This window comes from Festucalex cinctus, chromosome 2 (assembly GCF_051991245.1).
Source record: "Festucalex cinctus isolate MCC-2025b chromosome 2, RoL_Fcin_1.0, whole genome shotgun sequence".
Classification (NCBI taxonomy): Eukaryota; Metazoa; Chordata; class Actinopteri; order Syngnathiformes; family Syngnathidae; genus Festucalex; species Festucalex cinctus.
This window is the reverse complement of record NC_135412.1, coordinates 33,994,817-34,018,689: the sequence shown is the minus strand read 5'-3', so window position 1 is coordinate 34,018,689 and position 23,873 is coordinate 33,994,817. Positions and strand designations below refer to the sequence as shown.

Sequence of the window (23,873 nt, the reverse complement as noted above, 5' to 3'; positions counted from 1 at the left end):
GATATCAGGCTGTCAGCATTGCTATGCTTTATGAGGCCTCATCATGTGGACAAAACACATGCCATATTTTTGTTATTCTCTTTGGTCCACCAAATATGCTGTAAAGCCGCAGACAATGAGAGTCACATCACTGCCAAACCAACCAAAACAAATTTGCTGCTATGGCACCTGAATTTCCCTCATAGGGTGAATAAAGTTTATATTTGTCTCGTTTACCCTGCCATCCCCCTTTTTCACTCTCTTTTCCCATATTTGGATTCGTTTTGTTGTCGTGAGTCTCCTCTCTGACCACCCCTCAGCCTGTTGTTCCACCTTTTCCTCATTTCACCATCTTCCAGAAATAAGCCATTAATCTTTGTTCATCCAGACTGCATACTGAGTGTAGAGCATTCCTGCCAAGTATGCTGCATGTTGAAGCTGAAAGACACTTTGGCCAATAAAACAGCGTAAAATAGGATTTGCAAGCTACTACCCCCATATTTTGCAGGTGGAACATCAAGTTCTCACTGGGTACAAGGGGGGAATCGTCACAGTTGTTTAGGAGGAGTTAATTTCACATCGTGTAAAACCAGGAGGACGGATGTAGTTGTAAACACTGCATTCTGAGAGCAGAAACTTATAAAGAAAGGTGAGGAGATTGTAAAGTGCGTATCTTCAGGTGGTCTCTCAGTGGTGGATTTGTGGGCAAGGAAGGTCTCCTGGAAGGCTTTCTTGGGGGAAAATGCCTGTAATAACAAAGATGTGGAGGGTAGGGTGGGGGCTTGTGGAGGTGCACGGAGAATTTGCCTTTTAAGGGGGTCCGCTCTCTCTTGTGCAAGCCCTGTGAGCTCATGCGCAGCCATCACAACACTGAACAGAGTAGTTTCAAAATAAACAAGAGCAGAGAAACATATGTGGAGCCTTTTCTTTTTGCTGCGATAGTTTGCTCCTTTTTCAGGTTTTCTCGGCTGAATGGATCATATGTTGTTTACATACTTGAGCACAGTGGACAAGAGTCTGCGGCTGAGTCAGCGGCGTGACGAGCATCCTATCAGCCGCCGTCACCGCTGCGGTTTTCCAGACAATACCGACAATGTGCTTTGGGAGTGAGCCGGCCAAGGGGAGGCCGCTTGCATCTGGGGGCAGGAAGCCCAAGGAGATGAGATGAGACGAGGGGAGGGGGGGTAAGAACAGAGAGGTGATTGTATATATAAGAGTGAGGTAACCTAGCTGAGCGGCAGAGGCAGGGCGGGCAGGAGAGGGAAAGGGAGATGTGTTCTTGGGATGGGAGTGGGAAAGAGTGAAGAAAGTGGAGATGGATACTGTAGAGTCGAATAAGGAATAAGTCAAGTAGGGAAGCGTGCGTGGGAAAAACAGAATAATGGGTCCACACGTGCCAGCATGGAGTTGAGTAAGAGGTGTTTTTAAAGTGTACTTGGAAAGGAAAGGAGGGGTGAGCATATCCTCCCCTCTGTCCCTTCTAGCAAGTCCAACCAGGCTGTACAAGAGCCAGGAAAAGGGGAAGGGCCTCCATCTCCTCGTTTTCTAGCTGACAAAAACAGCTGCCCAGGAGTCCGATCAAGAGGCTTTGCGGAGGACCGGGAAGACGAGGACCAGAGGGGAAGAGGAAGTGGGAGACGTCCCTGAGGTCAGGACCCGTCCGCCTACATGGGTTGCGTCCTGAGTTCGGACTGGTGCGGGGAGGACGTGGTGCAAGCCGTGCCGGTGGTCAGGAGCACGTCTGTGAGGAGTCGGAGCCTGGAGAGGAGTGACAGCGGCACGATGAGGCTGATGAAGGTCAGTGTGGGAATTTTGATCACTGCATTGCATTCCACAGTACAAGGTTTGACATTTTTATGGTGGTGTATGAGGGACTTACAAGGAAGACTGAAATTGATGACTACTGTCAATTATCATTCACAAAAATACGTAGGTGACTACGTGTTACTGTATTTACAAAAACAACGTTGAATTGTCTTTAATATTTACAAAAACAGGCATGAGACTAAAATATCTTATATGATGACAAAAACATGTAGGTTATGTTATGAAGTTGAATACTGTTTGTAAATTGTCTTCAATATTTACAAAATAGGATTAAATTATCTTCAGTGATAACATGCAGCCTACTGTATTTTATGTGATTAAAACCTAATTATCATATTTACAGTATGAACGTTTTATGTGACAATTTTTTTCAGTGATGATTAAAACGTGAATTTGAGGATTACTTTATTGATAACTTAACTGATAAAAACATATTAAGGACTAAATTATCAAATCAAAACAATGCAATAAAGGCATAAAGGAACTGAATTGTATTTACTGTTTACAAAACGGTTTTCTGGAATTTAAATTTTTGAGTTCACATAAATGTGTTTTATGTTCATTTAAGACATACACATGACTACATTTTCTTTAATGATGACAAAAATATTTACAGTACGTGTATGGCTATAACAAAAAACAGTTTCAACTACAAAATCTTTTTTTTTTTTTCGTTTAAAATATAAGAATGCATCGAATCAAACTTAAATCTATTAGACTAAAGTGTTCATAAAAAATATCTTCAGTGTTCCGATGGTTACAAAAACATGACTAAATTATCTTCAACGATGACAAAATCATATACCGGTACTCTATGTTATGTCTCTGAAGACTAGTTATCTTCAGCGTTTACAAAAAAACAAATGCGACAAAATTATCTTTTGTGGCATCATTGAATGTGCTCAATTATATTTTAAATCAGTACCAACTGTGATGGCCTAATCAATGACACTACTATGCTAATGGGATGACAAACTTTCAGACGGAGAAGTCAGAAGTCATCAGATTTTACGACGTATTCCATGTGGCTTAATGATGATGATGATGATGATGACATCGCCATCCCATCGCACATCTGTTGTAACACAAAAATAACAGTGTTGCAGTGTGTGATGCTGTGCTGTCAGCGCTGTAATGCAATGACACACTCATAATGCACAATGAGGCACTCTGGCTGATGCCGAGAAGCTACAAGTAATAGTCAGTGAGTACTGCTCTTGTCAGAGACAAAGTGAAAATTTATATTTACCTGCCTCTGACTGTTAAATGCAGGACACTCACAAAGTTTTTGTGCCTGCGAGTCTTTGTCTCCCAAAACGTTTGCCTTTTGCCATCTGTGCTCCATGTTTAAGTACGCATGCTTGGTTGCACCACATGTCCCTGCGGGGCCAAACTCACATGGCGAGCACTGTGGGAATGTGGCGCCCTCTGGACCACGTCAACTGGCGGCAAATGACCCCTGCTAGAGTAAATGTCTGGGAAGCAGCCCGATCCCACTAAAAGATGTCTCTTCTATTTATGGAAGGTTTTTTTCTTTTCTTTTTTTCTTCAATGCACTTGATTGCATCTAGGTTTTTGGTGTGTGGACTGCAGTTCACATAATGTGGCTTCCTGTAAATATTTAGTAGGCTACCTATGAAATCTATAAGCGTATGATTCACAAATCTTACACATTTGAGTATATTCTCCTCATAGTAGACTCTTTCTCTCTGTGAATTAATCTTATAACTGCACAAGCAGCATGCCTTTTTTTCTTTCATATTTTTCTCATAAACTTTAAGTTGATTTATTATTATTTTGCTGAGCAGCCAGTACAAAGATAGGTGTACCCAAGCACCAGCTAATCTAGAAGAAGCTAGGCTAAATGCTAGTTGTTAGCTAGACAGCAGATGCAAAGTCCAAAAACACTCTCCTTGTAACTTTTGTACAATGATTTTGACAGTGATGGAGTACATGGCTTGGCCAACCTCATTGCTGACCACACACATAATTTGTGATTGTAAGATATGATATATTTAACCTGTTTTCCAAGCAGATCAAAGGAAAAGTGAAAAAACACCTTTTAAACCTCACACCGCTGAATAAGCTCAGGGTAATTTTGAGACTCGGGATTGTTGACTTTGATCACAAGAGAGGAAAAAATGGTCAAATTTAGTGCCTATTCAGAAATCAATGTAGCTTCAGTGAAGTTGAGCTCGTACAACATCTATTTGATATTCTAAAATACATGGAAAAATGACGTTCTCAGCCCCCCTATGTGTCAGCATAGTGGATTGCGGATGATGTAAAGTTGGCCATGGCGATTACAGATCACTGTAAAGTGGGCACTTTGGGACCGATTTCCACCCCAGTCGTTTGTGTCCAACCCCTCACCCACAATTGCTGTGCTGTGGTCCAGTGTGGCGATTTTAAAAGTATAAAGATGATGATAATAATGCATTTAATGATTTGATTTCTACATTGATTCCGAGATCAACTTCACCAAAAAAGTGTTACACCATCTGTGCCACAACTTGGACTTGTTTTGAGCTGGTCGAGTTTAGTCTACTTTCAGTCAACAAATTGCAATGTGCGCTGGGGTTGTGTAAAAGAAAATGCCCTCAGTTTACTGGAACGCCCAGCCTGGCACAGCACGGTCGTCCAATTTCTGAAACACTCTAAACGCAAGTTTTTACGCCCAAGTGCACGTGCACTCTCCACAAAAACTGAGCCCATAGTGTTTGTATGACTTATATTTCATGGCAATTGTACAACCTCAAAAGCCTCACAGCAAATCCCTGGCAAATTACTAGCATGCTAGCATGCTCAACAAACATTCTCAAACTTCTCACTCATCTTCCAGTAAAGAGGTGGCCACCACTGAAAGCTTTGAATAGAAACCACTTTTGCTTTTTATTATTAGAAAAACAAATTTGACTTGTCATTGTGATGTTTTATATCGCATGCGTCCATCTCCCTCTGTAATTTTCATGTGAACAACAATGTTTAGATTGACCTAGACTGCGGCCTGAAGCCGCAGGCATTCACTATAAACACACCCGAGACAGGAAGGAGCACTGTGGGAACAGCTATTGGTAAATATAGAACCGCTTCAGACTAGAATACAACTGAGGACATTTTCTCTCAGCCATGTTTGTGAAAAAAGAAAAACAAAAAACAAGATGGATTCTAGTCCGAGTGTGGTTGCTGTATATTGTAGGCTAGATTCCTGTGGCTTCAAAACAATCATCTGGACCAAACTCTGGGCTACGTTTAGAAGTCTTGTTTTTTCTTACAGACGATGAAGGGCAAAGGCACAGAAATAATCTGTTTCCTTTGGCACGCTGCAAATTCCCCTAAAATAATGTTTCACAACCTTTATTTGTCCAATGCACCCATTCTGCTTTCTACATAGTGAAATGATGATGGCCTTGTGACTCTTGTCTCATTGTATTTACAAATTTGTAGTATTTGCTCAGAATGTGGGCATGTAGGAAGCCATGATTTACAGTGAACCCCTGCGTATTCATGCTCAATTCAATTACAATTTCAGTTGTTACACTCCACAATTACAAAATCGGCGTAATCATAAACAAAAAGAAAAGATTATTAATACTAATTTTGAGGTGTTTAAATGTATAGATTTGCACCTTTTTATTTTAAAATGACGAATTTAATAAATCTTGTTTGGTCCAAAAGGAACTTCACAAAAGGAATTATAGTTTCAAATAAATGTATTTGTCTTAATATTTTTGACACGTTTAAACATTTTCTTGTTAAAGAGGGCGGTGAGTCTGAGAGGTGGGTTCAAAATGAAAGGTCATACTGAAATAAATGTAATATATTTTTGAAACGGATCCTCCATTATTTGTGTGTGTGTGTGTGTGTGTGTGTGTGTGGGGGGGGGGTGAATCATTTGCTGTTTCTTAGCTCAGGCAATAACAACGCAATAACAATATTGCTGCGGCAGCATCTTGGAGTCAAGAAAGTATGTTGACATGAGTTTGCAAGAGGTGCTTTGCTCACCCATCTTGTGGTAATCTATAGGCAATTATAAATCTCGTTTTTAATTATTACTCATGGATTCAGGCTTTTGGATGGATGGATGATTTGTTTAACGCATAAACTGAGCAGCCACATCCTCTCTTATGTCGCAGTCGGTTGAATGGTTATCTCACTCACTGATACCAATCTGTGGTCAGCATCGTCATAAACCAAAAACCAACGGCATGTTGTGTGTAGCCATCAAATGCCCGCAGGCTGAAGTCTCACAAGATTTGCATTATCACCTGATAGTGATTTGGCTTTAGAGGCATATTTTTGTTTTCCCAGGAAATATTAGTTGCAATCAGCTTTGGAGGGTTCATTCTTTACATGCTGGATTTTTTGTTTGGTTTCTTTGGGGAAATTACAAAATGGAAGTGTCAGAGATAAACAGAAACACGTGAGCTAGTCGTCCCTCGTGCTTTCTTGCTCCTAAACAGCTGCACTTTATCAGTACTTTGGCTTAGTGCGCACAATCCAGCCCAGCTTCTTTAGTCTCCACCTCTTCCTCCTCCCCTCATTTCCTGTTTAGCCCCCACTCCATCCTTTTTGTCATTTAGCCTCATCCACCACTGGTCCATGTTATCTCATTTGGACAGAGCAGACAACCACACCCTAAATGATGAAATGATGATGTGTTTATTAACATCTAAAGTAATTTTACCTTACCCACCTTCCATCAGCAATTCAATTTCTTTTCCACGAGAGACCCTCCCCCACCATGGCCTCATTCCAACCCCAAGCATCGGTTTCCTGTCTCTCGATCCTCATTACTTTTGTGAATGGCAGCCGCCCATTACATTTATTTCAGTATGACCTTTCACCTTTCATTTTGAACCCACCTCACAGACTCACCGCCCTCTTTAACTCCCTTTCAAGTTGCATAAAATGTGCTGTAAATTCCGAACTAACTCCCAAGAGATGGGGAATCAAAATCCAGACATTCCATACGTATTACCAAGAGGCATGGACTGCATTTGTGCATGATTTGTGTTCAGAATCGGCCGTCACATTCTCCTCTGATTGGAAAGGATACAGTTACCCCAACATCACACGTGTGTCTGACAACATAAACATAAACATATGGCCGTTGCTGTTGCTGCAGAGAAATAAAGCTTTCGTCTGTCAGTTGTCAATTTTCACCACTAGATGGTAGTGCTAGCACACTTACCTTTTGTTGAGGATTCAACTACTTCCTGATCACTTGTTCACATTGTTTAATAGAAGAAAATGGATGTCTGATTCCAATTATATATATTTCAACGGTAATGTTGTAGACTTGCAAACATAATTAGTGTTCAACTAAACTACATTTTTGGCTATCGTGCACTTTTTACTGGTCATGTCACTTGTTGCTTGGCAGAAGGCCAGGCCTTATTTCAAGGTATCGTCCTCACACTGTTGGTGGCGATTTCATGATCAGGAGATGGAAATTAGAAATGTAGAAAACAGCCATTAATTAAATGTATTTTCAAGGAAAATGCTAATCTATGATATATTGTTTTTTAAATTATCTGTCATTTAATTTTGGAAATGTTATGCATCAAAAGTAATAGTGGTGTCGGTTCTTGGTATCGGTATTGGTGACTACTCAAGAGTTGAATACTTGTACTGGTATCGGTCTGAATAAAGTGGTATTGAGCCCTAATTATTATGGTTGTCCAAAACCAGTTTCGGTCATCTGAAACCCTGCAAAAAAATCTGATAAGAACCCAACTGTGATTTGCTAATTGATTGATTAATTGATTGATTTTATTAAACTGTAAACATTACCAGATATGAAAACACAAATTGAAAGAAAGAAAATGATCATCAATAGATGTCATAGTTCAATGCACTTTACATGCTCAACGGGAATAAGAAGAAGTATAAAAACTTACCAGTCCTACCCCATATTACTCATGTCAATACACTAGTTACTAGGTTTATTATTTTCAATAATACGTATATCAAAAATAAAAACTAAACAAGCTAATGTTCATGTTTATACCTGATTTGGATTTCTTCCCTAACACAGTAGTTTTAAATCTCTTTTTGAACACAGCGAGTGATTCACACTTTTTCAATTCTATTTCATAATTGTTCTATGAATTAATACCTTTTATAGAAAAACACATTTGCTTTACGTTTGTTCTCATCTTGGATTTCTTAAAGTGTACCCCTTATAACTGTAAACCTCTCTGATCTGACTATTGGTTTAAAAATAAATCTAATATGATGACATACATGGATGTGGATCTTAATTAAGCCATTTATCTGGAATTAGTGCATTACAATTGTCATTTTATTTTAAAACATGCACTTTTGTATCCAAAACATTAAATGATGGCACAGATAAAGAACAGTAACACACATACACAATGAGTTGGGGAATCCAGGTACAGAAAGTAAAAATCACTTTTAGCCACAGGTGCTTCAACTCACCTGTCAGGTAAAATAGCTTGTCTTCACCTGCATCTGTGGCTAAAGCCAAAATGTTTTAGAGTTTTTAACCTTGTGGACTTGGATTCCCCATACTGTACCTACGACTTGTCCCAAGAGGTGTTTGACTGTCGTGGGGCATTTGAGCCAATCCAAAGCGGCCGTTCTCGCGCTACCACCCTAAAGCGACCAATGGGACGGCGTTTAGCGGTAATGTCACGCCCCCAGATGCAAAATGCTGCGCGTGGCCCCACCCTGTTGCTGCAGCCCACCACCACAGATGAGGGTGGACCGGAGCAGAGCAAACAAGTGATCTCATAGCAGCAACAGCAAAAGAGTGTGGCCGTGTTCGTGGACGCTCGCCTCGGCATGAGGGGCCCCCGTTGAAAGTTCAACCACTGGAAGCATGTTTAGCGGCAAAGGGAGCAAGGTAAGAGCAACTAGTGTGACAGTGTACAATCCAACACACTATAGTGAGTTGTTGGATGAGTGATGGGCACTTTGGATTGTGTGGCATGTGTTTCGCGTGAACTTGGTGTCAGTTCAAGTTTTCAAGTTCTCACAATATAATCTGATCCCTTGTTGCGTTGTACTTGATTCCAATGACATGCGGGACTTGGGAGGGGGGTTTGTCATATGATTCATTAAGTAGTCCGTTCCCACCCCACCTCTTCACCCCCTCAGGGTTACTGCGTCAGAGCAAGTCATTTGTTGTTAGTGTCACACAGTTAAAGGATTATAAGGAAACTCACCAGTGAATAGTAGATGTGTGTACGTGTACGGTCTCTTTGTACAGTGTTTCCCAAACTTTATTGAGCATAAAAAGGTTAATTAAGCACCTGTTGGTATTTAGTGGAATAACATTAATTCATTGCTCACATTATCTCGCTAGCATAGATTGTCAAAGTTAATTAAATTGAAGTGTACATCATTTGCGGACCAGTGAAGTGAAATTGGATACTTTCCCATGGCACACTGGTCAAGAATGACTTATCTATCCTCACTGTCATTGGCCCAAAATCACCTTTTGACATGAGCAGAATATCTAAACTCAAACACAGTCTTATTTCATAATTGAAGTCAGACACGTTCCAAACGTGGATATGGGATGTTCATATGAGCGGGGTGCCCCAGTGGTGCATGCAGCCGGCGGCGCCTTTCATCCTTTGTTTTCAGTATGTATTTTAGATATAATACAGATCCAAAAAGGTTGCAAAAAAGTGTTTTGTCGGCCTTCGAGTCTTAATTTTTTTTTCCCAGTAACTTATATCCTTCATTTCTGTTTGCCTGACTTCAGGTTCCTGTTCCCAGATGTACTTTCTATTTATAAAGGATTGATTAAATTATGAAGGACTATGTGTGTAATTAAATGGCTCCTAACCCATCTGTTTTTTTTTGTTTTTTTTTGTTTTTTAGTATTTCCATGTCTGCCTGACTTCCTGGTCCTGGTCCTAGATTTTTTTTATTATTATTTTTTTATTTTTTTTAAATACAATTGAGTGGTTTAAATGGGAAATGGAAATACATTAAAAAAAAAAACAAAGTCATCATCCTTATCTTTTTAGAGTAATTTCCTGAGGATATGTCAGTAGTAATAAATTGTTACTGTCAGCACCTATGTCTAGGTGCAGAGCACTGTCAGTCTGGTTCAAATAACAGACTTAGACTGACTTGTCACAATTTTTAAATTGGTCTTTGTGGCCGTTGTAATTGATGCCTATGAATTAAAAAATTCAAACATCCATCCATCCATCCATCCACTCTGTAACACTTACTGTATGTTCATGAGGGTCACGAGAATCGAACCCGCACATGAGAACTGTAAGGCAAGATGAGCTCAACACTAGTACACCATGCTGTACCCTGCTATGAAAATGTGACCACAAATAATTCAGCTCACATTCATGCTTCAACTTCCCACTTCCATTTGCTGTACCCCACGTCACTCACCATGCCTGGCCCCGCCTTTTTAATCCAAACTCACTAACAGTCACAGATACTACAGTTGAGCATGGACATGGCAACCCATAATGAACAAAGATAATGCCTGAGCATTACATGCACCTTTTTTTTTAATTTATTCATTAATTTATGAATTCCTGGCTCAATCAATTTTATTTTTTACAAGTTGTACTGTGGCTAAGTAAATGTGACACTTGTGTGACCATTAGAATGTTTAAAATGGAGATGCACACAGCCTATCTGTCTTGTCATCTGAGAAATGCCTTCATCAAAGTTTTCTGTCACTGTCCATGAAAGATGTAGATTACCTCTAATGCATTCTACATCTTTTGCATCATTAACATTTAAGCGTGAGACTGCTTTTGACATCTTGTAGGTGTGTGCGTGTGCGTTTTGATGTCAAAATGATTAATGATTGGTGTTTGTGTTGGCTCTACAATCTACATCATGACGCTTTGTCAGGGTCCCCATCCTGCTTTACGACTTAAAGAACAACCAGCAAGCAGATAACATTGTCTGCAGTGCCACCAGCTTTCCTCCGTCAAAAGTGCTGTTATTAGTAAAATTCTAAAACCATATTTGATGTGTGACCCTGGGAAAAGTTTTTTTTTATTTATTTATTTTTTTTTTATCAAGAACGTCTGCTTAAAAGTGGGAGTAAATGAAAAGATTAATGATGTGTGTCTGGGATAGTTTACATTATAGGGTGTAACTGTGATTGCTGGATGCCAGGCAGCTGTTCTTTCCAGGTTTCCACTCTCACCTAAACTTAGCCAGCAGCATTAAAGGAGGCATATTATGCATTTTTTGGTGAACATTTCACCACTGGAAAACAACTCTTAAACCTGTGACACTCATATTGAAATGACTATTTTGAGGGTGTGGTTCTGTGTCATGCAGTGGAGTCACTGTTTAGTGCCAATGGGTATTTGTTACAGTGGTGACTGGGGGAGCGAGAGGGGGAGTGTTGCCTGGTTGTTATGACTGAGTGGCTGAAGAGAAAGGCAAACAGGATTTGAACAGAGAAAGACAGAAATTTTCACTCGTGGAGGCAGCACAGACTACAGGCTAGAATTGCAGCTCTGCTTACCTTTTGGCTTTGACCTGATAGCCTTTTGGTGTGGATCGAAAAATCAAAACTCCATGAGTTCCTCTTTAAGGAACCTTGAGATGTAAATGATGTCCAGCGTGATCACCAAGTAGCAACAGCTGTTTGCTTCCAAGCTGACTGATGCTTGGATGATGCCATCCTCTCTCTGGGCCCACTTCAGTGCACATGCTTAACATTTTTAAAGCAAAGCAGATGTTGCATTTTTCTGGTAAACATGAACAAATGCAGCTGGACTGTCAGTATTGGTCCTTAGAGACAATTTTGTGTGTGTGTGTGTGTGTGTGTGTATACTTGTTTGTGTGCTAACAGCAGGAGTCCTGAGGAACGGAAGTGCGCCGTGGCGGTGCACTGACCTCACCTCAGGAACAGGCACTCTCTGTTCCCTTCCTTGCCTGTCCCACCCAGTGGACACACACACACACACACACGCACACATGAATTAACACGCATGTAATAACTGGAGTGGATGCCAGTAAATGATGCTGGCATCCTGATAGCAACCCATGTGACAGAATTTCAATGGAGGGTGGGACTTACATAAGCATGATATAACAAACAAACCAATGAATGAATACAGCCACAGTTTTTCAACAGGAAAACAGTTGTTTTAGGTGGTTGGCGTCCGATTAAAACTAGTGTTGTTCCGATACAGGTATTGGCAGAGGTGCCGATACTATATTAAAACAGTGGTATCGGTATCGGTGAGTACTCACAAGTAACATGCCGATACCATTAATTCCAACACTAATGTAGGAGTTTGGATGCAGCATCTTGTGTCTTGCTCGTGCACGACATTCCCTGATATGTGACATGTTCACTGCATGCCGATCTAAGATATCCTATTGGCCCTTGAATGCTCTGAACCAATGGCAGGACAGCTTTTTCATGTTGAGGGAAAAAAAACCTTAGGTATTGGTATGGTATCGGTATCGGCCGATACTGTAAAGCTGGGTATCGAAATCGGTATCGGGGGGCCAAAGAACGGTATCGGAACAGCACTAATTAAAACTCTTCAGTACTCTTCTTTAACTTTTTGTTGTGCTGTTGAATTCAATGTACGTATCACTGGCACTGCTAAACTGCTGTGATTGCAAAATAATCTATGATTCTTATCATACGGCAGATTCTCTCAAGGTATCATGTCAGTCCAGTCCAGTGTTGATGAAAGTGACTACCGTGACCAAAAATAATCTTTAAATTGTATTATGTTTCATATGGGTAACAATCAAGTATAATTGAAGGGACACACAATCAGTCATGACGATTTGCTGTCAAACCAATATGAAACATTACACATGTGTGTCCTGTGTCGTTGTCACCGACCATCTGCGGCCTAATCTGAGGTTAAGATATCCAGTCACATGTCGGTCATGCACCCCTCCCACACAACGGCCACACTTGTCCCACTGTGGGGATATTTTTAGAAGGAAAGAAATGAGGAAGAAGTGAGGAAGCATCACCAATGGCCCTCACTGTGTCGATGTGTTAGTTGATTCATGTGCATGTGCACCTTGCCTTCTGTGTGCCTCACTTGTACATGGGCACAACCCCTCCTTCGCTCAATCCTGCCACTGTTCTGCCATGGATGGCGAGCAAAGGGAGGGATTTCGGGTTAGGTTGCGTTTCTTTGACTTAAACATCTTTGCTTCGTCTCAATGCTCGAGGAACTGATAAGTAAAGAAAAAAGGTCTTGTGTGTCTGCGTGGAGCATATGTTGAGGGGTCATGGTCTGTCCTGGCATATGGGGTGATGCAGGGATGGGAATAGTAATAATTTCCTCTGACTCTTTAGAAAAAGACTCTTCGACAAAAAAGTGCTTCTCAGTTGGGTTTGACTGTGTGTTATAAACAAACATGGTACAGTCAAACCTCGGTTTTCGAACATAATCCGTTCCAGAAGGCTGTTCTAAAAGCGTTTTGTTCGAAATCCGAAACAATTTTTCCCATTAGAATTAATGTAAATAATTTTAATCCGTTCCAAGTCTAAAAAAACTTTTTCCAAGTTTTTTATTTTTATTTTTATTTTTTTTATTTTTTATTTTTTTATATTTTTTTTTACTATTTTACACCATAAACTGCACTGTATACTGTTTACCATAAGTAGAAAAGGGTAGAAATAGACACTGTTTTATTTAGATATCCTATCAAAAATGATGAAAAAAAACAAAACAAAATGCAAACATTTCTTTTTTAAAGTCAATAGTTCTGCACACTACTTTTCCTCTTTTCTTCACCAGCTTTACCACTTGCACTTGCTTTCCTCGGAACCATGATTAGGGGCTAATACACGATGCAAAACTACAAAAAAGATTTGCGTAAATAACAATGAACAGGTCTGCTCCAAACGAACTTTGAACACGAATGTACTACGGAGGAAGCATTCGAGTTAGCTCGGCTCTCGAATGAGTCACGTTCAGGTACGCTCAGCTTTTTTCAGTTTGGTCGAGAGACGATTTTTTGGATGAGTTCTGAGACATAAAATTCTCAAATTTTCTGGTTGAAAACCGCTTTGGTTGAGAACAGAAGCGTTCAAAAACCAAGGTTTTACTGTACATTATTCTTTAGTTTGATGTACTTTTCGAATGTTTTTTTTTATTTTTTATTTTTTTATGTAAACTAAGCCCAGTGATAAAAATAATAACAGATAACTAAAAAGTAGATAAAAGACAACAATCTTCCAAGTGATTGAGTGTGAAAAGATGCTTGAATTTTGCCATGTATGAAACTGGTTTGCAATGTTTACATCGAGCGACACTGAGTGTAAATGCAGACTATAGTCTCAATTGTGGTATGCTTTGTAGCTTGCTGAAAAGGGCACGTGTGCAATGCGGCTGCATGTTCGTGTCCATTACTACAAAGAGTCCCTAATGGCAGACAGACAGTCTTTTTTTATTGTGGTTGTGCATTCACATTGTGGGTCAATAATTTTATTTGTCTCATTTTGGATGCGTTTTATCCGCCAGCAGCAACATTCTGACCAGAAACAGTCTTGAGTATTATATCAGAGTGAGGAAGATGTTTTTTAGCTCTTCCAGTGGTGACAGTAATTACTGACCTGGGGACCGGCTTGTTTTTAAGTCCTGATCCGCTCACACTGTACCAGCTGTTTTCTGTTTCCTCCATTGTAAACCTTCTGCAAACTTGTTAAAATGCTCAAATGTTTGGATCATTTAACGATCAACTTAAAACTAGTAGTGATGGTGTTGCTACCTTATAGTAAGATGAATAACTGTAGATCAACTATCTTAATGGTATATTAGGGGCGGGCAAAGTAGCGCTAGCTTAGCACTTAAATCCTTTCCTTTCCTTTTCCTTTTATTATTTTTTTGAACATATAAACAGATGAACAGCAGAGATAAAACAAAAAACAACAATCAAAAAAGAAGAAAATCCCAATAACATAATCATTCAATTAATCATAACTTACATGTTCAAAAGGGAGTAGGAAGAAGTTAAAAACTTATCTAGTCCTACCCCTTTTACTAAATATATTTAAACTTATTTCATTATTAATACAATTTTAATTTACTGATTATTAAAAATAATAATAAAATAATAAATGATATATATAACCCAAGTTATATATATATATATATATATATATATACACAAGTGCACTTAACCTATTCACATTTACCAAAAACATATATACATAAATTTACTAAACATATACCATAATACCTATCTAGATCACTTACACATACTCACATGTACATTTTTCATATACTGGTTTGACATAGATAATTTTTTTTAACTTTACTTTTAAACATTTTTTTAAACTCCAGCATTGAATCACAATTTTTCAGAGCAATTTCCAAATGATTCCACAGATCAACACCTTTTACAGATACACACCTTTGCTTAATATTTGTTCTTGTTTTGGGTTTTTTGTACACACTTGTACCCCTTATATCATAAGGACTGTGTCTAATTTCAAATAACTTCTGAGTACTGTGGCAGAGTAAATTGTTATAAACTTTATACATTATTTGTGCTATTTTAAAATCCACCAAGTCATAAAATTTCATTGCATTTAATTTAATAAATAGTGGATGTGTTGGCTCTGTATACTTTGATCCATTAATAATTCTTATAGCTTTCTTTTGCAATTTGAAAACGGTGTTAGTATTTGTTTTATATGCCATTCCCCATAATTCCACACAATAGGTCAAATATGGTAATAATAGTGAACTATATAATATATATAATGATTTCATGTTTAAAACATCCTTACTTTTATAAAGTATCCCTATGATTTTTGACATTTTCCTTTTAACAGTTTCTATGTGTGGCTTCCAACATAATTTATCATCGATAATAATTCCCAGGAATTTATTTTCATTCACCCTTTCTATTTCAATTGAATTCACCATAATTTTGACTTGATGAGTGATTTGTCTCGTGCCAAAAACTATGAACTTGGTTTTATTTAAATTCAATGATAATTTATTTACATCAAACCATTTTTTTAATATATTCAATTCATACTCCACAGTAGTCAGAAGCTGCTTCAGGTTTTCTCCTGAACAATAGAAAGTTGTATCATCAGCAAATAAAACACTTTTCAATGTTTTTGAGACACAGCAAATATCGTTTATATACAGTATAAATAATTTAGGGCCGAGCACAGACCCTTGGGGAACTCCATGAGTGAAATCCAGCACATTGAGCATTTACATGATCATTTTGTTTGATTCATTTGTGACTTAGCGAGGTAGTGAGCATCGATGGTCAGTGGTCACTAGAGGTGGGAATCTTGGGGCACCTCACGATTCGATTGCGATTACGATTCAGAGGCTACGATTCGATTATAAAACGATTATTGATTTCCCCCCCAGGCAGCAGAAAAAAAACAATGTATTTTGGTGCTTTTAATGTTTCGTACATTAGTTACAAAAATAGTACAAAAGTCCTCTCAGGCCTACATAAACTACTATTTCAGTATCAAGTTAACAGTTCAAAACAGTAAATAAAATACTCAAGTCCTCATTCTGTAACAACAGCTTTTAAGTATATTCAGTCTTCAACAGAATAAAACATAGCACCGAGCAAAAATATATTATTTTTATCCACTCAAAAGTGCACTGAGGTATAAATGAAAGACAATGTGAACTACTACTTCAATACAAATGCCTAAAAAAAAAAAAAGTGCTTTCCTGCTTTTTAAGTTGTGTAAAGATGAACATGTAAACATTAAAGTTTCTCAGAGGTACAAAAAAAAAAAAAAAACCCTCAAGTGCTTTTCTGCTTTTTAACTTGTGTAAACATGAACGTGTAAACATTAAAGGGATCGTTCGGCTTTTTTAACATGAATCTCAATTTGATCCTCACCTCCCGTGTGTGCGATCAGCACTGACTTACCCCTGACAGCGTTCGGTGACACCAGTTCTGGTTCGACGTTGGACGAGAGGAAAATAGTCCAGCAAGCTGGCTGGGGTCTCGGAAATAAAGCGTTTTTCTTCTAAAAACTATTTGTTTTCAAAAGCGTGATACATTTCCACCACAATACTCTTTTCTGAATAAAATCAGACGCCATTACCGCCAGCCACTACTTTTCTGTTCGTTCGTTCGTATCACTGCGCGGTGCCCTGTAGAACGCTAACCGACGCATTGCAGCCAGCTAGCTGATACTTCCGCCTGAAGTTGTTTGCCTTTTCGGAGCAGGTCTGATCTCACGAAGAGGTGGGTTGGTCAGCTCAGCCATGCTTGTTTTTGTTTTGAATCTCGAGGCGTGAGTTGTGGATGTGTACTCTCGGTCCGTCCCATTAAGCGTCCCGAAGACCGCGCGCGCTACTGCATTTTAGTTCCGCGTACTTTTCGCTCCGGTTCACTTTTAGTTTCGGTTCCCTTGGCATATTTATATAATCGGAATTTGGACGTTTGTGAATCGTTCTCGATTGTTCCACGGCCGAATCGTGAATAATCTAAGAATCGGAAATTTTGCACACCTCTAGTGGTCACTCAAGAGATAACTATCGAGTCTATATTAATCTATATTATAGACCACTATGTATTGCGAGAAGTAATGCACAGGTGCATCATGACAGCTACGGTGGTCAGGTGATGTGCGATGAGGAGCAAGTAGTTAGCTGGCTGTCTGAATCACCAAACAGAATGAGAGAACTATATACACTGTAGGTTACTATACTATATGGTGAATGAGGGATTAGGGGATAAGCGCGGACATTCGGGTTGGGTATGAATGTCCGACATGCGCATCATTTGCTATTGCTAAATTCTTAGACGCAAAAGCAGGAAGTAGTTGTAGTTCTTGCTCTCCTGCTACACAAGTCCGTCCTGCTACTGATTAGCTGCGGATCCAAATTAGAAGGCAAATGTGAATTTGGAAGTAAATAGGAAGGTAATTAACAGTTATATTCTCTTTTAATAAGTTTATCTATTGAAATATCTATGACAACTGTGGGATTGACATCGACATGGCAAAAAACGAGACGCTGAGAGAGGACCGTAATGCGTACTGGACCCATTTTCACAAAAAAAAAAAAAAAAAAAAACGGAAACTACGTCATCATTCTATCTCAGCTTCCAGTCCTAGCGATTTTTTCTTTTATTAGAGAACATTTGTAAGTAATGGCGTGGCAGTGGCCTTTTATCTATTGCTTGTCGTGTCATACTAGTTCCATACTGTTACTTGAACATATTTATGTTCTAAATTTTCCCTAACCCTAACCGCAACTCACTCATAAAAGCATACATGAGGCTCACCATAACTTTAAGTTAGCACACTGTTGCTGTTAGTGAAACCACACTGGGGTGAAATACACATTTCAAATAAGTGTTTGGCAGAATTCCTCTGTTTGAGAGGCATCAAGAACACAATATAAAGCCAACCACAGGCTGCCGTGGTCAGACAGTTCAACATAACTCTTTTATGCTGTAGCTTGCTTTCCGGCGAATGGCGAAATTCAATATGTTTTTGTTATATATGTTAAATTTATTGTCAGGTTCGGTGTGGTGGTGGACCCAGGTGCAGGAGGCCAACGAAGCAGGGAGGCAGAGATGCTCAAAAAAATAAGTAATTTAATTAACCAAAACTAACTTCAAAACATAACCAAAACATGAGGGAAACATGGCAAACAAAGTGGCAGCAAGGCGTGACGAAAACAACAACAGCAACATGAACCAACCAGAACTGAACGGAAAACAGGTGACTAAATACACACCACAGACTAATTGACAATGACTAGACACAGCTGGGCAAGACACAAGTGGCAGGGGAAGCTGATTGGTAGATACACTGGGAAGGGAAAACACACGCAGGTGGACAAGGTTAACAATAACGAGACCAGGGGACACAAACCAGAAAGCACAAACAGAAACATGACAAACTCAAAACGCCAACAAAAGCAACAAAAACCCAAACCACAACATTTATTACTTTATAAATATAATTTAATGTTTACAACACATATTTTTATACCTTAATCATTTTTTGTCATTAAAGTGAAGAGAACATGTGTAACTCCATCCCACATTCAAACTAAGACGGTGGGGAAGAATTCCAAGCCATTTACCTGTTGCACTGCCTTGGTGAAATGATATGTGGGGGTTTGTTGACTACAAGTGACAACAGATTGTGTTTCGGTTCTACTGTACTCTATGCAAATTATTGATTTGAATGAAGTGAATATCTCATTTGAAATCCCATGATCCTGTAAGTATGACCAGTAGATATTTAATAAGTGGTGTCACTTTTCCCTACACAATATGTTACATAACTAATCTGATCCAATCAGGGTGCCTACTGCTCACTCTCCCTCCACTTGTACTAAGAGCCACTCAACACAGCTGGTAGTGGGCAATGCCAACAAGCAGGCAGCTGTCCAAACAATGACCAGCCTCTAGAGCTAAGTTGGAGCGTCAGGACCATGGAAAAAGTACGCAAACAACTTAGTGTCTTTGTTACCAAGGAGTCACCTCAGAGGAAACAAAAACTCTCTTGTGCAGAAGGTAGATGAGTTAAAAAGATGTTTAATCTCCAAAGAGACTACACTCCAATCACTTCTGGATACTTGCCCTTGTTTCCATAAAGATACAAATTTCACTTTTCACAAATGTTCCTCATCCTTCGCTAACTATGCATCTAAGCATCCAAACTACAGCCTGTAGTCATAAGCGTGCTCATGTTCAGAGTGTTTGCTGTGTCATGTCAGGATTCATAACACTGTGGTTAGCATGTCTGCCTCAAAATTCTGAGGTTAGGGGTTTGAATCTTGGATCTCAGCTTCCTGTGTGGCGTTAGCATACTCTCCTTGTTCTTGTGTTACTCAAACCTTTTCACACATTCCAAAAAAAAAAAAAAAAAAAAGCATGTTAAGTTCATTGAAGATACTAAATTGCCCAAAAGTTTTAATTTAAGTGGGAATGGGATCAGTTGTATTGTCTATATGTACCTTGCAATTGAGTGGTGACCAGTCCAGAATGTACCCCAGATCTCCCCCAAAATCACCTGGAATAGGTTCCAGCCTCTCTGCGATGATTATGAGGACAAGCACTATTGAACATGGATGGATGTTAGCTACCTTTGCTTTTCCCTGAAGTTCTGAACACACATGCACATGCACGCATACGCAAGGTTCGGATTATGATGTGGTATGAGCGGGAACCACGGGGATTATTTCTTTAAGACTGTTACACAACCAACGGTAAAACAGGTGAAAGGAGTCGTGGGTGAATGTGCATACAAACTTTTTAAGCCAATACTGTGCACTAAAAATTTGATTGTTTTCATTACAGTGCAACTAGTTGAGAAATCAAATAAAAGTCCAAGCGTTTTTTCTGATTGTCCTTTGTTTGTGTGTGACTACTAGTCAGGGAAGGGGGAGCCTCACGTCTTCAAGGAAAAGACCTTCAAGAAAAGGCGTCAGTGCAGCGTGTGTCACCAGAACGTGGACAACGCAGGCTCCTTCTGCCGAGGTAATGTAGTACAACTACTTGTTGGCCACTGTTAGGCCTAGTATAAACTGCTACGTGTTGTTGGTACGAGAGAAATCTGAAGGAAAGGGAGAAATATTCAGTCCTAACTTCAACAACATGAACATCATTAGTTCACTTGGACTAATGTGAAAAGGTCACCATTCGTCAAAGTCACGGTGCATAAGGAGATGTTTATGAAACACATCATTCTGTCGACATGGACAAGAGACTCACAACTTGAGTTTGTTTTCATCTGGATTCAGAAGTAATTCAAATTTTCACTAATTTATTAGCATGACTCAACAACATTTGGCTATTAGACGTCACAATGTATATATTGATTGTAATGAAATAATGTTACATTTCTTCTGTGGTTATTGTTCGGCCAACGGAGCAAAAGTAAGACGATATTCTTAATTTGTTCTTTTGTGTGTCCACCTTACCTTCTCAGTATGCAAGACAGCCACTCACAGGAAGTGTGAGAGCAAGGTAAGACTTAATTTGATAACGTTGTTTATGGAACTCCTGAGTGCGCGTGTGTGTTTTATGTCATCTTGCACATTATAATATTCAAATGATAAGTATTAATTGCAATCACTGACAAATAAGAATTAACCATGGAACCTTTAGCGATACTGTATGCTAGTGTTTCCCAACCCTGGTCCTCGGGGCACACTATCCAGCCTGTAAGCCTGATAAGGATTCTCACCTGCGTGTGGAATAGGGAGACATTGAAAACAAATGGATAGTGTGCCCCGAGGACCCGTTGAGAAACTGCTGTGTGCAATGCCAGTCAATTCAATAAACAAATAATAAAACTTGAAAAAAAACAAACAAATCACAATCCTTATTAATAAACATTTGTCCAATCATTGTATCATTAAAACAGGTTTTTTTTTTTTTTTTTTTTTTTCCCTAATATGGATGGCCGTTAGAGCACTATAAAAATCTCTCTGTAATAAATTATAAATCCTGAGTGATTGTGATACATTTAACTCTTTGACCGCCATAAACGTTTAAAGACGTTCAGTATAAACCTAGAATTGGCCGCCATAGACGTTAATTGACGTCTACTATGTTTTTTTATGGAGGGTGGAGGAAAGTCTTGGGCAGCTGTGCTCCAAGTATCAAGCCGATCGGGTTACTATAATGAGTATTCCTGGCCACTTGATGGCTGTGATGAGTCTTTTGGACAAGATCGGGTAGGAGACAACAGTAGAAGAAGAGAGGCGGAGCTAGAGTGTTGAGGGGGAGAGAATGGCTAACTTGGCTAAGGGAGTCAAAAAGGCTACAGATGGCAATCAGCTCATACTTGATCCTTATTTTCAAAGCTCAAAAGCATCGACCAGTGCTCAAGAGCACAGTGATGACGGAGTTAAGTCATAGTTGAAGCGGTGACGCGGCCGTTTCGAACACGTCCTAAGGCCCCACCGGCTAGCGATGCTAATAACTAGTGATGGCAAAATGAAGCCCCGTAAAGCAGTGAAGCTCTGCAGTGAAATGCTTCACACACACGTAGGGGCTTCAAGATGATTCATTTCCTCGACTACGCCATCATGTGGACAGAAAAATGTATAACATGCTTGGTGCATGCAATAAAATGGTGGGGTGTAAATCATGCTCTAAATACAAAAGAATATATATTTGAAGAGCGTTTTAACATGAATTGTTCTGTGTTACTTTGTCTATGTTTGTGCTTATACAACAAGTGAAAATGTGAAATGAGGTAAAATAAAGTGCTTATTCATTTTTATTTAAAAACAATATTTTTTCCGAAGTTTTTGGACTCAGGCGGTTTCTTTTTTTTGCAGACAATTTCACCTGCTTTGGAAAAAAACTCTCACATGGTACTGATGAAGCAGGGGTGCATCGATATGAGATAGCAAGTTTGTATAGAATTGGACGCGTATATTTCTGTGATTCCCAGTACTGAAGGGGACTTTCAACTGTTAACAGAAAAATGTGAATTTTATCTGTTGTCACATTTTATTTTATTTTATTATTGGAATCTGTTAAAATAGTACCGTAATTGCAGTGCATTACCTTCTGAGGTGAGATCTGTTCAAAGTTCTCCTAAACAAGGGAAAATCTCTTTCTTGCTGGTTCCATCGCAAAGAGAAGCTCGTCAAATCGAATGCCAAAAGCAAAAAAAATAGCGCAATAAGGGACCCGAAAACACAAAACGTGAAGGGGAATCCATAGCGTTTCTTTGCAGCTTTTATTTCGAACTACACTCAAACCTAGCGAATCATTTCCTGAATCAGTCACGTGGTACACCTGCTTCGTGGGGCTTCAAACGTCACCACGTACGTCATCAACACACGCATTGACACGCCGTTCATGAACCACTCATCTGCATTACTCGGCACACGCTTCAGGGATTCGACCCGAGAAGCACATCACTACTAATAACGTCCTAAGGCCGCACCGGCTAGCGATGCTAACACCGGTGAAAAGTGGTGCACAACTGAGCACGTCTGCACAGATGACGTTTCATCGGACGATGACGACTAGTATGGGTCCGATGCAAGACAGTCTTCCAAAGAACGTGAAGGTAAGCGCTAACATGCTAAGAGATTGCAATTAAGATTACTTTCCTAACTTTCTCGGGCGATCTGCTAGCAGCGTGTGTAAATGTGCTGATATACACTAGAACATATATTACCTATACAAACGTGAATGTATATTTTATAGATCGTGCTCACAGCAACGTCCGACCGCTGTTTCTACGACAAAGAAAGGTAAAAAAAAACAAAAACGTTTTCAATACACCGCAACAAGCTCTCCCTCATAGGGCCCAAAGTGACCCTTCTCACAGTGAGCAGAACAAAGGTAAAAAGAAAAAAAAAGAAAGATTCTCCACAGCTCTAATAAAATATTTGATGGTAAACGTCTTCTATAATTTACAGAATGTGCATCAATCAATACATCCAAGAAAAAAAGGTAAACATGCACACACACACACACATTGCATCACAGTGCTGTAAAATAATATATGATATTGAAATGTATATTTGCAGATCCCAAAGATTCTGGCTGGCTTGAAGTTGATGAATTCGGCTGGCAGCCAACCATCTTCCCCTTTGCTGCAAAACCAGGACCAAGGGATGCTGCAGCAGAGCTGAATTCCCACCTGCCAGCTGACATCCTGGAGCTCTTCATCACGGATGAACTTCTCCAGCACATCGTTCATCATACCAACCTCTACGCAAATCAGTCCATGCAGAAGCAGACTGACAAAAACTGTTGCGCACGTGTAAATAGTTTGCAAAGAGTTTTCCAAATTGTTTGTTCGGATTGCTACTGTAGCATGTAAATAAACTGTTATTTTGCAATCAAAAATTTTTTTTTATTGTTGGGGTAGTGTTTTATAGAAGTTTAGGTGTTTGTAGAATCACTCATGCAAAAAAAAAAGTGCCACATTCACTAGAGTGCATGAAATAACATCGTTTCACAAAAAGCTTGATTTCTCCGTATTTTGGAAGAAAATAGAGGATTTGGGTGCAACGAAGGTGTTTTCTATTGTTGATTACTGAAGATCCGAATAAGGTAGAAACAAACTTTTTTTTTTAGATGAAAGAAGAGACTTCAATCTTTCATTTGGTAGTATCCGC

The 23,873-nt window shown here is 39.3% G+C and overlaps 1 protein-coding gene and 1 long non-coding RNA gene across 8 annotated transcripts in view; both read left to right on the top strand.

Moving 5' to 3' along the window:
- The first annotated feature begins 1,256 nt into the window (after window positions 1–1,256).
- tns2a (tensin 2a) overlaps window positions 1,257–23,873 on the top strand; it is a 59,226-nt gene continuing 36,609 nt past the window's right edge. For 4 of the 7 annotated variants that reach the window (XM_077514773.1, XM_077514771.1, XM_077514772.1 and 1 more), the window contains exons 1-3: window positions 1,257–1,776; window positions 20,154–20,259; window positions 20,711–20,748. In XM_077514773.1, coding sequence (XP_077370899.1) covers window positions 1,648–1,776; window positions 20,154–20,259; window positions 20,711–20,748 — 273 coding nt within the window. In that variant the 5' untranslated portion in view covers window positions 1,257–1,647. Of the gene's footprint in view, window positions 1,777–8,535; window positions 8,681–20,153; window positions 20,260–20,710; window positions 20,749–23,873 lie in introns of those variants that run through there. The other 3 variants (XM_077514776.1, XM_077514775.1, XM_077514774.1) reach the window with 2 other exon arrangements.
- On the top strand, window positions 23,056–23,584 carry LOC144013232 (uncharacterized). The gene is made up of 3 exons (XR_013282194.1): window positions 23,056–23,091; window positions 23,169–23,202; window positions 23,280–23,584. It is a non-coding gene; the product is annotated as an uncharacterized LOC144013232 (long non-coding RNA).